The sequence below is a fragment of the Chelon labrosus genome (genome assembly GCF_963514085.1).
Source record: "Chelon labrosus genome assembly, chromosome: 24".
NCBI lineage: Eukaryota > Metazoa > Chordata > Actinopteri > Mugiliformes > Mugilidae > Chelon > Chelon labrosus.
In genome coordinates this window covers 10388986-10404812 of record NC_140357.1, presented here as the reverse complement: position 1 = coordinate 10404812, position 15827 = coordinate 10388986, and the positions used below count along the sequence as shown (strand labels likewise).

The window sequence follows — 15827 nt, the reverse complement described above, 5'->3', positions numbered from 1 at the left end:
AGTTTCTGCTCCTGCATGAACACAGTAGACATTTCTTCTCATCATCTTTGTTTTCCCACTTTATTCTTTTCCAGCTGTAGAATTTCAGGGGAGCAATCACCAGCACTGCCCCCAGGCCACAGCTGAAGGTGGGGGCCATCTCCTCCTTGCTCAGACCGCCTTCCTTGTGGAGACAGGAAAACACAGGAGGGATGCTCCATCGAGAGGCGTCTGAGTCATGAATAAACAACAAGTACAAATATTAATGTGGCTCAACCCAACAACCACAAAGTGACCTCCACATTTTCACAATGGGAAAACAGTGAATACATCACATTCGTATTGACTAGAGTTTTCAAAAGTTCATTCAAGAATAAATATGTTTACGCGTGACAGTCTTCATTCTCCCCTAATCAGGAGTTCCATTACAAAACGCAAATGACCACTGACGTCAACATTTTGTTATGCTTACGTTGATACTTAGGTGAAGTCTCTGAGTACTTTCATCTCACTGAAAAATGTGGAAACTAGAAGATACACTGTAAAAATGGCTACAATGAGAGGCTCTATTAAGGAATTTGACATGCACTATTGAAAATTGGAAATAAGAGAAATACTTGAAAAAAATGGAAACAGCAGATGTTCTGTTAAAATATAACTAGGAGATACACTGTAAAATAGCTACAAGGACATACACTGTAAAAATAACTATAACTATACAGGAGTCATTTGCGTGTTCGGATTGCCCAGATCAGATCTTAAAGGACAATTCCGGCGCAAAATGAACCTGGGGTTAATAACACATTGTACCGAGTTCGACCGTTCTCTGGTATTTGTTTTCATGCTAGTCATGCCAGCATGCATCACGTCAAGTCAGATCTGCACAGATCTGCATGAAGTCCAACACGCCTAATCACATTTCACGTGTACAACGCCTCTTCTGGCAACAAAGTTTCACGCGAAATTCAGGTTCACGTCCCAGAGAGTTCAGTTTCCCCAAGATGGCGCCCGCCTGCATATGTGAGCCAGACATGAATGGTGCTGTGTTCCTTTTTTAATAAACTGCCTGTATACTTGCAAAGTTCTCAATGCTTCGGTTTACATGTAGAGACCCTAGTTATGCTACCGTGTAAGTGTGGTGATATTGTGAGCCTTGTTAGTGGTATAGAAATAGCGATTTCTTTTTATGTGTAAGTGTGCCCCGAAGGCTAGCGTTATACGCTAATTAGCGGTTTGCAAGAAAACTGGTCACATTTGACTAGCATGAAAACAAATACCAGAGAACGGTCGAACTCGGTACACATGTGTTATTAACCCCAGGTTCATTTTGCGCCGGAATTGTCCTTTAATGCAAGGTCTGAACAAGTATTCATTAAATTCAAAGGAGAGACTCAGACATACTGTGGTAACAAACTGGACATCAGCCGATTTATTAATGTTTCTGTAAAATCCAGAATTACAAACAGTGACACCTGAAAAACATTATTTCAAAGTTCAAACATAAATTTACATTAACATGTTTCAGATCTGCATAAGTTATAATAAAATTTATATTTTGAAAGACATTTCAAAAGCTCATGTAACAAAAAGTACAGTATATAATAATTAAGAAGAAGCAACTTAACCATATAACAACTTGCAATGGTCCTCATGGAAAACCTAAAAGTGCCATTAATTGCCTCTATTTTCACATTAAAACATTGCCTTTAAGTTTTTCTGAAGGGTGCTGAGCTCTAAAATAAAGTATCTGTAACCAGTCTGTGAAGAGTAAAGTACACTAAAGCAATGTATAGATGAAAAGTGTCTGCTATTGTGACAATCTGCCAGTTTTTTTTCTAATCTACATCTCTGACAATGGCACATAAGTAGAGTCTCCATGTGAAAACTGCTACCTGCTTCTTTTCAAATGAAATAAATGTTTGGGGGGAAAAGGAGTAAAATAACTGGAACCTACAGTAAATACAGACATGAAGACACACAGAATATAGTTGGAACATCATTATACACATTCAGCAATGAGAAATAACAGAAAGGATTGTTGATGCTGACTGATTAATGTGTCTAAATATTTCAGGAGAGGGACTGATCTTTACTTGTTGGTGCTACTAGAATAGTTTGTGCACCTCTGTTGAGAGTCTTAAATCTCTTCACTCCACCTCCCAGTAACATGGTCCAGTCAGAGTCTCTCTACTACACACAAGCTGCTGTTGATTCAACCTCTCTGGATCCTCAGGACTCAGCATATCCTCTCTCAGCTCACATCATCCTGTTCATTCTCAACTTTGTCAAGACCTCCGTCTGTAGACAGAAGAACAACAACAGGAGATAAGTTGGTGTTTACAGAGAATCACTTCATCAACAGCAGCTACGAATATTCACAGTTCATAGGATTCTTGAGACTGAGAATATTTTGAACATTCAAGCACAATCTGTACTGTTCCTTTTACTATTAAATATACTGAACTACTACTACTATGGTAATTGCACAGAGCACAAAGACACATTCCTTGTATGTGTGAACTTAAACAAATAGACAATAAAATAGAAAAAACAGAAATAAATCATATTTTGAATCTGATTTTGGAGCAGCTGTGGAGCTCAGCCAGCCTCCTTTCAGCTCTCATGTTAACGTGTTGGAGCTGGAAGCTCACAGACGTCATGAACGCTTCATTGTCGCACAAACACTTCAGTGATGGATTTACAGCTGTTCCATTTAAATAAAGTCTGAGTGTGTTGATGAACATCTCATGTGTTTCTGAAGCATCAGCTGACTAATAAACATTGAAGATATCTGATGAGAAATATCTATATAAAGACCACACGGTTACTAAATGTAATGATGGTTCTGTGATTTACAGGCTTCAGTCAGACTGATCTCAGAGCTGTGACAAAGATGAAACTGATCAGTTGTTTAGTTTTGAGGTGAGAGAACACTCTCTGTCTCTGTATTTCTTTCCAATCCTGAAGTTTGTCATCATTCTACTCTCACAGCTTCACTGAGGAAAACAGCTGCAGGTTTACAGGAAACACTGGATATTGTTTTCTAACTGCGTTTACGACAATACCATGGAAAGAAGTACAAGATAAACTCATTTATTCTCTCTACTGACCTCAGAGTCTCCAGTCTACAGGCTGGACTCTTCTTAAGATCAGACAGCTGCTTTACATCAGAACCCTGCAGTTTGTTTCCACTCAGGTCCAGCTCTCTGAGATGGGAGAGGTTGGACTTCAGAGCTGAGACCAGATATTCACAGCTGGTCTTTGTCAAACTGCAGTACCTCAATCTGAAAAAGGAAAATGTGTATCTTTAGATGACATGTACAAAACATCAAAAACCAAAGTGATGAAGGTTTGACTCACTGATCACAGTAGTTGATCCAGCATCTAAACAGAAAACATCCACATGCTGTTTCACCAAGCGTAGCTGAAACAAGGTAACGTAACCTAAACCTATACATTAATGTTCGCTGATTTTAATCGCACACTGTATGTAGCGATGTCATGATGCGGTTTGACTAGATATGATGTTTAGCTTCAGGGGCGGAGTGGCAATCGGGACGACCGGGCCGGCCGAAGGATTTACGCAGCGGGTCACAAATTGAGCGGCCGCGAGGCGAACGCGACCGGCCTGAGCTTATCAGAATCAGTGACGTTACTAAATTCTCCGCGAATAGCGGCCAAATACTCCCATATACTCCCCTATTATCACAAATTGAGCGGCCGCGAGGCGAACGCGACAGGCCTGAGCTTATCAGAATCAGTGACGTTACTAAATTCTCTGCACCCTCATCTCTCTCACTCTTCCTCACGCACAGCACACGTTCACAAACAAACACACAGGTTGCTAGGTGACCATAGCAAATAGGCTCACCCCAGAAATTATGTATTATTTGTTAGTAGCCTAATGGTAAATGCTGCAGGTGTAGAAATCTACATAAAACGGATATTTACTTTGATGTCAGGGCTAGATTACAGCATGAAACTTGTTGCGCATATTAATAAATTAAATTGCTTTTTGTTTTACAGTAAGTTCGCTTAACTGTATTGTTATGTAATTGTTGGCACTGGCACTTTTAATGGGTAAATTGCAATACATGGGCTTAGTTTTGGAGCCAAATGTTGGAGTTGGAGTTCTCTGTTTTTTTGAGAAATAAAAGGCAAATGCTTGATCATTTTACAGCCACATAATTTTCGTTATGCATCATTTGTTTTGGTTGTTTAAAAACGTAAAAAAAATATCCGATTAATCGATTAATCGATCGATAAAGTGCTAGATTAATCGATTACAAAAAGAATCGATAGCTGCAGGCCTAGTTTCCAGTTTGTCCACTGTCTTTCATTCTAAATATTTTTGGGTTTCAACAAAATTCACCTTCATTTTTCGCTATAATTTACAATTAAAAGACTGAAATATTTCAATAATGGACAGCTTCATCAATAAATTAAAAAAATAAGTTAGTTGCTGTCCTGGTTTAAATTTGAAAAACATGAGGTGAAACTGAAGGTGAACATATAATGTGTCATAGTTTCAGAGTGAATCATCCAGTGGAGCATTTCTCTTCTTCTATGGTTTTAAATGTGTAACTCAACATGCTCTGCCACAGTCAATGGACTAAACTATAGAAGACAAAAAACATAGTTTATCATGAGGATCTTCAGTGTGGATCAGTAGAATATCAGCCTGATGTCTGTAGATTAGCGTCAACACAACTTCCACATCATATTAATCTGAGCTAGGGCTGAACGATTAATTGCATTTGCGATAATATTGCGATATGATAAAACGCGGTTTTCTAACCGCAACTTGCGCGATTACAAGGTAGTCACATGACACAAGCAACGTGGATGATAAGCTTCCGAGAATTTAATTTGCTACTGCTTTGCTACCGCTCAGACATGACATCATCCAGCGTGATGTTGGTGAGTAAACGATGATATTTAATGCTAAAAATAAGGTCCAGGTTGTAAAAAACAGTAGTTTCCCTTTAAATGCACAGTGCCAAAGCCACAGACATTTCTGTAATGAGCAGTTAAATAAAAATGTCATTTATTTTAAGTCATTTTACAGTAAATGTATCTATGTGTCCTATTCCTTGTATGTGTCATACTTGGCCATTAAAGCTGATTCTGATTCTAATATTGTGTTGTTCATATTTAACCATTCATTATGTTTTGTTGGGGGAAAAGGGAGGATAAAATAAAAAATAAATAAAAAAAATTGCATATTAGCAATATTGTACACAAATACACAAATATAATACACAAATAAAACATGATGTCTGACCTCAGAGTGTCCAGTCTACAGTCTGGACTCTTCAGAAAACCACACAGATGCTTCACTCCTGAATCCTTCAGGTTGTTATTTTCACTCAGGTCCAGATGTATCAGATGAGAGGGGTTGGACTTCAGAGCTGAGACCAGAGAATCGCAGCTGATCTCTGACAAACTGCAGTCCTTCAATCTGAATTCAAACACAGTCCTTCACACTCATGTTGACCAACAAACACAAGTAAAAACCGTCTGACATTCTGACATTTATTTTATCCACGTGTTTCACTACTTGTGACATTTTTTAGACTGAACTATAATATAACAAGACAACTTTATCAATAAAACCAATATATGATTGGACTTTATGTGAAAATGAAGATGAAAACACAACTTCCACATCATATAAAACATGATGTCTGACCTCAGAGTCTCCAGTCTACAGCCTGGATTCTCCAGAAAACCACACAGATGCTTCACTCCTGAATCCTTCAGGTTGTTGTTTTCACTCAGGTCCAGATGTTTCAGATGGGAGGGGTTGGACTTCAGAGCTGAGACCAGAGAATCACAGCTGAACCCTGTCAAGCTGCAACAAATCACACTGAATAAAGAACAAAAGATTTTAGTTTAGAAGATAAAGTTCCCGCTTAAAGTCATTCAGTGTGTCATAACTTCTTCAGTGCTGAAGAAGGTTCAGAAAGTACAAGTTTAGAAAATAGAAACATCTGAACCAACAGGAAGCAGCTTCAATCAGTCAAATACAACAAAAGAAAAAGAGCCCTCATTAATATTAATGACAACAAGCTGCTGCTTCAATAAAGACATAGTGACTTCAGCTCTGAAACTCTGACAGCTCCACCAGTGGATCCATCTATACAAACTCATGTCGACCAACTGTTACGTCCCTAGGTGTGTGCAGGGGAAAATCAGAGACAAACACAATACAACCAATACTCAAGTCTGGTGTAACAAAAGTTAAACAATATTTATTGAAATACAAACGATAACTAAACAAAAATCTCCTCAAAACAAAAACAGTGGGGAAGATTTGGACCACGTGGTTGTGCCAAATAAATGAAAGCAATAAAACAAAACTAGGCCTGGCTAACACACTGCCATATAGAAAACAACAAACAAAAAGGGCCTAACTATCTTTTCTACTAAAAAACGTTATCAGAACTACACGGGTGGCACCAACCAATAATCCTAGTGTGTATAACAGAGGAACCCTACGTGGTGGGGTGTAAAGGGTACCCGAATCTTACCTCTGGTCCGCACCTTCCACCACAACTGAAATAAATCGAACAGAAAGGGTCCACATGTCTCAATACCACCGTCGGGGACAGAAAACAAAAGAACAATCGAGCCGGGCAACAAGCGAAGGGCAGAGATTGAACCATGCGGTTCTCAAAACAAGCTGCAAGCAGTCAGCGCAGACTAGCAGACTAGCATGCATGAAAAACCAAGAAAAATACACTGCCCCTGTCTGGCACATAACACCAACAAACACAAGTAAAAACCTTCTGACATTTATTTCACTTTCTACTCAAAGTTCAGAAAAACATGTTGATAAAATGATGATCAAGACTCCAAAATATATGTAGAAATTAATAGGACTAAACATGAAAATAGATTTCATTAGTGATTCATCTGTCATTTATCTTTGCAGTAGTTTCATTAGTTATCAAACCAAATCCAAATCAAATATAGTGTAAAGTGTCCATCAGAGTTTTCAGAGGACAAGGTGACGTCTTCATACTGTTTTCTGATCAACACTATTCAATCCAAAGATATTCATTTTTGAAATGAGAGAAAATCAGCTTCACATTTCATCAGCAGTAAAATTAAATTGTTCCATCTTGGATTTAAATTTTGCGTTTTCTAAAACATCACATTCCCTGAAGTGTTGGAACAAACATGCACACAAATAAAACATGATGTCTGACCTCAGAGTCTCCAGTCTACAATCTGGACTCTCCAGAAAACCACACAGATGCTTCACTCCTGAATCCTCCAGGTAGTTTTTACTCAGATCCAGATGTTTCAGATGGGAGGGGTTGGACTTCAGAGCTGAGACCAGAGAATCACAGCTGATCTCTGAGAAACTGCAGTCAGTCAATCTTAATCAAAGAATAAAAGATGTTAGTTCAGAAGACAAAGTTCCATCTTGAAATCATTCAGTGTCTCATCATCTGTTCAGAGCTGAAGAAGGTTCAGAAAGTACAGTGATCTTCATTCGTCATACGTCTGATAATAAAATAAACAATAACTAAAAGAAAAAACAAACAGTCAATTAACTTACCTCAGAGTCTCCAGTCTACAGTTTGGACTCTTCAGTCCAGTGCACAGCTTTTCCATTCCTGAATCCTGCAGGTTGTTGTTACTCAGATCCAGTTCTGTCAGATTAGAGGACTGGGAGCTGAGAACTGAGGACAGAGCTTCACAGCTTATTGTTGAGAGTTTACAGCCACTTAGTCTACAGAGGAAAATAAAGAACAAAGGACAATTCAGACTGTTATTTTCCTTACCAGCTGAAAGATTGCTGTGTACTTATTAATGACTAAAACTATCTGTACTTACAGAGCTTTGTTGGAGGCTTTGACCACTGGCAGCAGCCTCAGAAGAGCTTCCTCTGAAGCAGAGTATTTCTTTAGGTCAAACTCGTCCAGATCATTTTCTGATGACAATAAGATGAAGACCAGAGCTGACCACTGAGCAGGAGAGAGTTTATCTGTGGACAGACGTCCTAATTTCAGGGACTGTTGGATCTCCTCCACTAGAGAACGATCATTCAGTTCATTCAGACAGTGGAACAGATTGATGCTTCTCTCTACAGACAGATTCTCACTGATCTTCTTCTTGATGTACTTCACTGTTTTCACACTAGTCTGTGAGCTATTTATTTGCTTCATTAGGCCTTCCAGAAGAGTCTGATTGGTCTCCAGTGAAAGACCCAGGAGGAACCGGAGGAACAAGTCCAGGTCTCCATTTGGACTCTGTAAGGCCTTGTCCACAGCATTCTGATGGAGATGTGTTAGTTTTGGTTTGTTAAACATTGTAGGCATACAGGAAGTTGTTTGTTGTTCTTCCAACAGATTGACAGCAGACTTGATGATGGTCTGATGAACATGTAGAGCAGCCAGAAACTCCTGAACGCTCAGATGGACCAAGCAGAACACCTTGTCCTGGTGCAGTCCTCTCTCCTCTTTGAAGATCTGTGTCAACACTCCTGAGTACACTGAGGCTGCTCTGATATCGATGCCACACTCTGTCAGGTCTGATTCATAGAAGATCAGGTTTCCTTTCAGCAGTTGATCAAAAGCCAGTTTTCCCAGAGACTCAATCATCTTCCTGCTCTCTGGACTCCAGTCTGGATCTGTTTCACATCCTCCATCATACTTGACCTGCTTCACTTTAGTCTGAACCACCAAGAAGTGGATGTACATCTCAGTTAGGGTCTTGGGCAGCTCTCCTCTCTCTCTGGTTTTCAACACATCCTCCAGAACTGTAGCAGAGATCCAGCAGAAGACTGGGATGTGACACATGATGTGGAGGCTTCGTGATGTCTTGATGTGGGAGATGATCCCGCTGGCCTGCTCCTCATCTCTGAATCTCTTCCTGAAGTACTCCTCCTTCTGGGGGTCAGTGAACCCTCTGACATCTGTCACCATGTCAACACACTCAGGAGGGATCTGATTGGCTGCTGCAGGTCGTGTGGTTATCCAGAGGTGAGCAGAGGGAAGCAGTTTCCCCCTGATGAGGTTTGTCAGCAGCACATCCACTGAGGTGGACTCTGTAACATCAGTCAGGATCTCAGTGTTGTGGAAATCCAGAGGAAGTCGGCACTCATCCAGACCGTCAAAAATGAACACAACCTGGAACTCTTCAAACCTGCAGATTCCTGCTTCTTTGGTTTCGGTGAAGAAGTGATGAACAAGTTCCACCAAGCTGAACTTTCTGTCTTTCAACACATTCAGCTCTCTGAAAGTGAATGGAAATGTGAACTTGATGTCCTGGTTGGCTATGTCTTCAGCCCAGTCCAGAGTGAACTTCTGTGTTAAGACTGTTTTCCCAATACCAGCCACTCCCTTTGTCATCACTCTTCTGATTGGTTTATCTCCTCCTGGTGAGGCTTTAAAGATGTCTTCTGGTCTGATGGTTGTTTCTGGTCTGTCTAGTTTCCTGGATGCTGTTTCAATCTGTCTGACCTCATGTTCATCATTGACCTCTGCAGTCTCTCCCTCTGTGATGTAGAGCTCTGTGTAGATCTCATTCAGAAGAGCAGAGTTTCCTGCTTTAGCAATCCCCTCAAACACACACTGGAACTTCTCCTTCAGAGTAGATTTCAGTTTACGTAGACAAACTGTAGCTTCATGTTCTGAATGAACAAACAATAAGATTAGTGAATACATTTCTAACATTTAATTCCCTAAAAGAATGAGTGAATATACTGTATCCGGGTCCATCTCTTGAGACATTAGTAAATGTTTCATTTATTCATCAGGTTCAATGTTCAGAGAAATCCTCTTACTGATCTGCAGACGATCAGCCAGCTCCTCCTGCTTCATTCTTCTCAGGAAGTTCAGTGTGATCTTCACAAATGCATCTCTGCTGCTCCTCCTCTGCTCTTCATCCTTACCCTCCAACACCTCCTCATCCTCCCTCTGACTCTCTAAGCATTCTGGGTAATCTGGACTCAGATCCCTCTGAATCTTCTTCAGCTCGTTCTTCACAAAAGTGACAATGTTGTCCTCCAGTACCTGGAACAGAAAACTATATGAATGACAACCAGACTGAAATCATGGAGACAAACATCAGATCCATGTTGGACAGACTGACAGTCCACTGGTCTACAAAGAGCAGCATGGAGATGATGTAAAGTAGTTGTTGTCCATGTACAGACCTTAAATATGGAGTCCAGGTGTGTTTGATGCTGATCGACAGACTGACCACTGAGAACATTTAAACTCTGCTGCTTCACTCTGGACAGAAACAGAAACAACAGTGAGTTAAAGATTGAAACTCTACTGTGACATTTATAAAGAGGTGAAACAAGTGATTCATTCTAAACCTAATGAGGAAGGATCACAGAAAGTACACAAAACGCATCTCTCAGACCATTTGTTTACAGTGTCTCTTTAACAACTCAGATCTTCATCTTTCAGACAGATAATGTTTTCCATCGGTTTCCAAACAACTGCACCAGTATCACTTCACCATTGGGACAATATGACAGCAGCCTGAACGGTCTCCCTTGACTTTTAAATGTCAGACACAGAAGACCAGTTGTACTTATATCTTACTTTTTTACAGCAGAGGATTGTTCTCTTTTAAAGTCAAAAAATTCATCCTTTGAACGATCACTCCTCATAGACACACAGGTGGGTTCAGGTTCATGTTCAGGTGAGTCTGGTTTCTGATGGATCCTGGAAGAGAAAGTGATTTCAAAATGAATAAATGTGTGTTGGAGCCCGGCAAACTCTGAACGATATTTATCACTTATATAAAGTAACTAAACCAAGACAATATGAATTTTCCAGTGTGTGCAGGAGAGACATATTATGGCTCTATAGCACTACACAACATCACAGCTTGACATGGACAGTAGTACACCTGACTATGATGATGAATGTGGATTCATACTATATTCATTTATATCTTACTTCTTTACAGTAGAGAGTTCTTCTCTTTTAAAGTCAAAGAATTCATCCTTTGACCGATCACTCCTCATAGACACAAAGCTGAGTCCAGATACTGGTTCAGGTTTAGGTGAGCTTGGTTTCTGATGGATCCTGGTAGATAGAGAGTAATTGACTGTTTATCAGCTTTTAAAAGGAATAAATGAGTCAAAGACCAACAACCACTGAAGGTCATTTATGACAGATATTTAGTGACTACCCGAAGTTAATGATAGCAGCATGAACCTTCTACAGGAGAGACATATTATGGCTCTATAGCACCACACAACATCACAACTGGGTGTGGACAAAAGTACCAATAACCACAATGTTGAACGTGGTTTCATATTATATTCACTTATATCTTACTTTTCTACAGCAGAGAGTTCTTCTCTTTTAAAGTCAAAGAATTCATCCTTTGAACGATCACTCCTCACAGACACACAGCTGGGTCCAGATTCTGGTCCTGGTTTAGGTGAGCTTGGTTTCTGATGGATCCTGGAAGACAAAGTTCTTTCAAAATGAATAAATGTGTGTTGAATACCAACAAACATTGAAAGATATTAATCACATATATTGAATAACTAAATCAAGCTAATGATGACAACATGAATTTTCCACTGTCTGTGCAGGAGAGACATATTATGGCTCTATAGCACTACACAACATCACAGCTTGACATGGACAGTAGTACACCTGACTATGATGATGAATGTGGATTCATACTATATTCATTTATATCTTACTTCTTTACAGTAGAGAGTTCTTCTCTGTTAAAGTCAAAGAATTCATCCTTTGACCGATCACTCCTCATCGACACAAAGCTGAGTCCAGATACTGGTTCAGGTTTAGGTGAGCTTGGTTTCTGATGGATCCTGGTAGATAGAGAGTAATTGACTGTTTATCAGCTTTTAAAAGGAATAAATGAGTCAAAGACCAACAACCACTGAAGGTCATTTATGAAAGATATTTAGTGACTACCCGAAGTTAATGATAGCAGCATGAACCTTCTACAGGAGAGACATATTATGGCTCTATAGCACCACACGACATCACAACTGGGTGTGGACAAAAGTACCAATGACCACAATGTTGAATGTGGTTTCATATTATATTCACTTATATCTTACTTTTCTACAGCAGAGAGTTCTTCTCTTTTAAAGTCAAAGAATTCATCCTTTGACCGATCACTCCTCATAGACACACAGCTGGGTTCTGGTTCAGGTTCACTTGAGTCTGGTTTCTGATGCATCCTGGTAGACAAAGAGTAACTTACTGTTTATGAGCTTTCCAAAATAATAAATATTCCAAAGACCAACAAACTTAGAAGGATATTTATGACATATACAGTAACTACATCCAATGATGAGACAACATGAACAGCCTGTGCAGGAGAGACCTATCGTGGTGCTACAGCACTGGACAACATCACAGCTGGGTGTGGTCAGGAGTACACCTGACTATGATGTTGAATGTGGTTTTATATTATATTCACTTATATCTTACTTCTTTACAAAAGAGGATTGTTCTCTTTTAAAGTCAAAGAATTCATCCTTTGACCGATCACTCCTCATAGACACACAGCTGGGCTCGGGCTCAGGCTGAGGCTCGGGCTCAGGTACAGGGCCAGGTACAGGGCCAGGAACAGGTCCAGCAGAGTCTGGTCTGTGCTGCTGCTTTATTCTTCAGCACAACACACAAAGATTTGAGTGATAATAATAAAGGAGCAGTGATTTGAGAGTTGAGCTCTGACATGTAAAAGAGTCATGGACAGTTAGAGATGTTCATCTCACCTCTGATCTTTGGTCTGGTTATCATGTTCCCCACTCAGAGTGGTTTTAGAGGGAGGGACTCCCTCCTCTCTGTCCTCACACTGATCCATGCTGCTGGATAAACATCAGCTCACACAAACACTTTCTACCTTCTTCATCTGCAGAGGAAACACAAATCATTCACCTGAACATCAGCTGAAAATCACCCATAACATGATATCAGCTGCTCCTCCAGTGACTGGTTCTTGTTTTCTGTTTCATATCAGTGTCAGTGAATGAAGTCAGACAGCAGAAACAGAGACTCTACTATCAGCTGTTGTTCTTCTACTATCAGTCTACTAGATGGAGTCATGAAGCTGCAGAGAAGTGAAGAGCAGAGACACCAACTATGCAACTTCCTCTAGGAATTTCTGTTTTATTTTGAAAGGCCCTACAGTATTTCCCAGTATTGACCTACAGACGATGGTTTTATACAAAAATCAACTACTCATCATATTATTTGATTTCAGTAAATTGATGTTTCATCTGTGAGGTGGGTTAATAAAAAAGACATTTTATCAGTCTGAAAATTGCAAATAATACTAAATATTTTTATATCTATGTCAACGTGTATATTTATTAAATCCCTCTGATCACTCAGCTCTACAGTGTGAATATAATGACACAGAAAGTCTGATCTGTTCTCCAGCGTCTGTCTGAAGAGCTCAGGCCTCATTTAGTGGCTCAGACAGCGGGAGATCAGCGGCTCCTCTCCACCTCCTCCACAGACTGATTCAGGAAAATCTACCTCCAGTCATCAGAAAGTGGAGCTACACAGAAACAACCACTCTATGTTCACCTGATGATCATCAACTAACTCTACAGCTGATCTTATCCACGGACTCTGATCACAAACATCCACACAAAATGGCGGATATTCAGTTTTTATCAACTGACTCCTTCATCCAAACTTCTAACATTCAGCTGTGTTAACGTGAAATATTGAACAGATTTCTGTCGGAACTAAGCTGCTGACATCTGATGTTAAAGAGTAAAACATTACCAACTGTTGACATTACTAGGTGAAAAAGATCTGCGCAACGACGCTGATGAAAGTGAAACTGAACCTTAAAACACTGACAATAATGATTCATAAACTTTAGCTTCAATCTACTAAAATGTTCTATCTTCAGTCAACCAGGGGTCCCCACCTCAAATTTTTACTATGATAATTTGTTTCTGGTTGAAAGGTTAATGTACTGTAATCCTAAATATTATTGTCATTACAAATCACAGCCACTTTAACAGAACACTTTAATTTATAGATCAAGTTCAGGGTTTTAACCGAACAGTAAAGTCACTGAAGACAAGGTTAAAGTCTGAAACAAACCAACCTTACAGTTTATTCCAACAGTCCAAAGAGCTGAAGAACAAGACTCCACTCGACTAAAGACTCTCATACAGGTGAGTAGTTTCCTGGAGCAAGGCAAGTCTGCACCTGTGTTGGAGGCAGGACAAGTAGGAGGAGCTTGACAGGAGCAGCAGTCTAGTTCATTTAACATTCAAGTTCCTGAACAATGGCTCAGAGAAGTAATGCTTCCTTATGGTGTTCTTTTCCCATTTATTGTTTTATTCCCTCATTCAACATCCTCAAAAACTGTGAATCACACTGACTCTAAAAAATATATGTTTGTGTGTTCAGGTTTGACAGAGTCAGGACTGATGATGGTTTCTTCTGCTGAATGTCTGTCAGTTATAGACCTGATCATGTCACACATCCATTCCATCTGGACTTTAACATGGTTGTCTGTCTCTCTGTGTTAGCCCTGCGATTGACTGGAGACCTGTCCAGGGTTGTACCCCACCTCTTGCCCGATGACAGCTGGGATAGGCTCCAGCCCCCTGCGACCTTTCACAGGACAAGCGGTTACAGAAAATGAAGATGTATCTCATCTAAGTTTACAGTGAAACCTGATAATACAGTTTAAACCAACAGATCTAAACCATGTCATGACTGAAATAAATGCAAACTACTGCACTAAAATATAAAATGTTCATAATAACAGTTTCTCCAGTTAAAATATGTATTGATGTCAAAACTATTCACAAAATCCAGAAAAGGAGCATGTCCTATCAAAACCAAAGCTTTCTACTGTCTGTGTAGAAACAGAGGTTTGTTTTACCTGCAGCATCCAGCGTCTTGTCCTTCAGCAGTGTGTGAGTTATAACAGAATGTCCTGTGACATTTTGGGTCTTAAAGGAATAATTTGGGTTCTTTGAAGCAGGGTTGCACAAGGTACATATCCATAGTCAGGATATTACCTAGAGTAGATACTGGTCAGCACCAGTGTCCACTGGGTCTTTCTGCCCCTCTGCTCTGAACACTTTAAGCTGATATAAACAAAACAGAGACACAATCTTCAGTCATAAATAGCAGAAAAGAGCAGCACAGATTGGAAAATCTATCTATCTATCTATCTGTCTGTCTGTCTATTGAATTAATAAAATAAACTTCTAAAACAAATTAAGCCCAGTTTTAACCCAGATATTTTCTTATTTGCACATGACCATTGAATGCAACTAAATCTCAGAGGTACTTTAATGGATTATGTTCATTTTTGTGCAATTTACAATTATAAGATGAATATATATTAAAACACTTGACAGCATAGATTTGATTTATTTATTTATTTTTTAATTGTGACACATCTCTTTGTGAAAATTCCAACTATAAGTTTATGCATTACATTCTGAATTTTATCATGGGTGCATTTAATCTGTAGCAGGTCATTTGCGTTTTGTTTTTGTTTTTTTCATGCGAAATGTCTCACAAAAGGACCGGATACATTGTTTCTCTTGATTTGTTATTATATTCATTTAGTGTGAACTGTATGAATCCTGAATCCCTGCAGGATTTACCTTGAAGTCTCTGACCTCTCCCTCTTCTCTGAGCAGGATTTCAGGAGTAACATGGTTGTGCTGAGGGCTTGGTCCTGGTGGAGACTCACTGCATCACTGACTGTTTTCCTCCACGTGGTTTTCCTGAACATCCTGTCACAGCATTTACAAATCAACAACATGTTTGTACAGGGTTTGAGAACATTTGGAGATAAAATGATTTATGAAATATATTGTTATTTTCTAGTCTTTG

The 15827-nt window shown here is 39.5% G+C and overlaps 1 protein-coding gene across 1 annotated transcript; it reads right to left on the bottom strand.

Moving 5' to 3' along the window:
* Positions 1-1380: 1380 nt before the first annotated feature.
* Positions 1381-14167, bottom strand: LOC311509307 (NACHT, LRR and PYD domains-containing protein 3-like). The gene is made up of 17 exons (XM_084574444.1): positions 14071-14167; positions 12719-12855; positions 12432-12608; positions 12056-12178; positions 11672-11800; positions 11295-11423; positions 10911-11039; positions 10551-10673; positions 10151-10229; positions 9779-10007; positions 7828-9625; positions 7550-7723; positions 7194-7367; positions 5672-5848; positions 5264-5440; positions 3090-3263; positions 1381-2277 (listed from the first exon to the last, which is right to left on the bottom strand). The coding sequence occupies exons 2-17, from the start codon at positions 12805-12807 to the stop codon at positions 2265-2267; spliced, it is 3894 nt and encodes a 1297-aa protein (XP_084430570.1). The 5' UTR covers positions 12808-12855; positions 14071-14167; the 3' UTR covers positions 1381-2264.
* Between the last annotated feature and the right edge of the window lie 1660 nt (positions 14168-15827).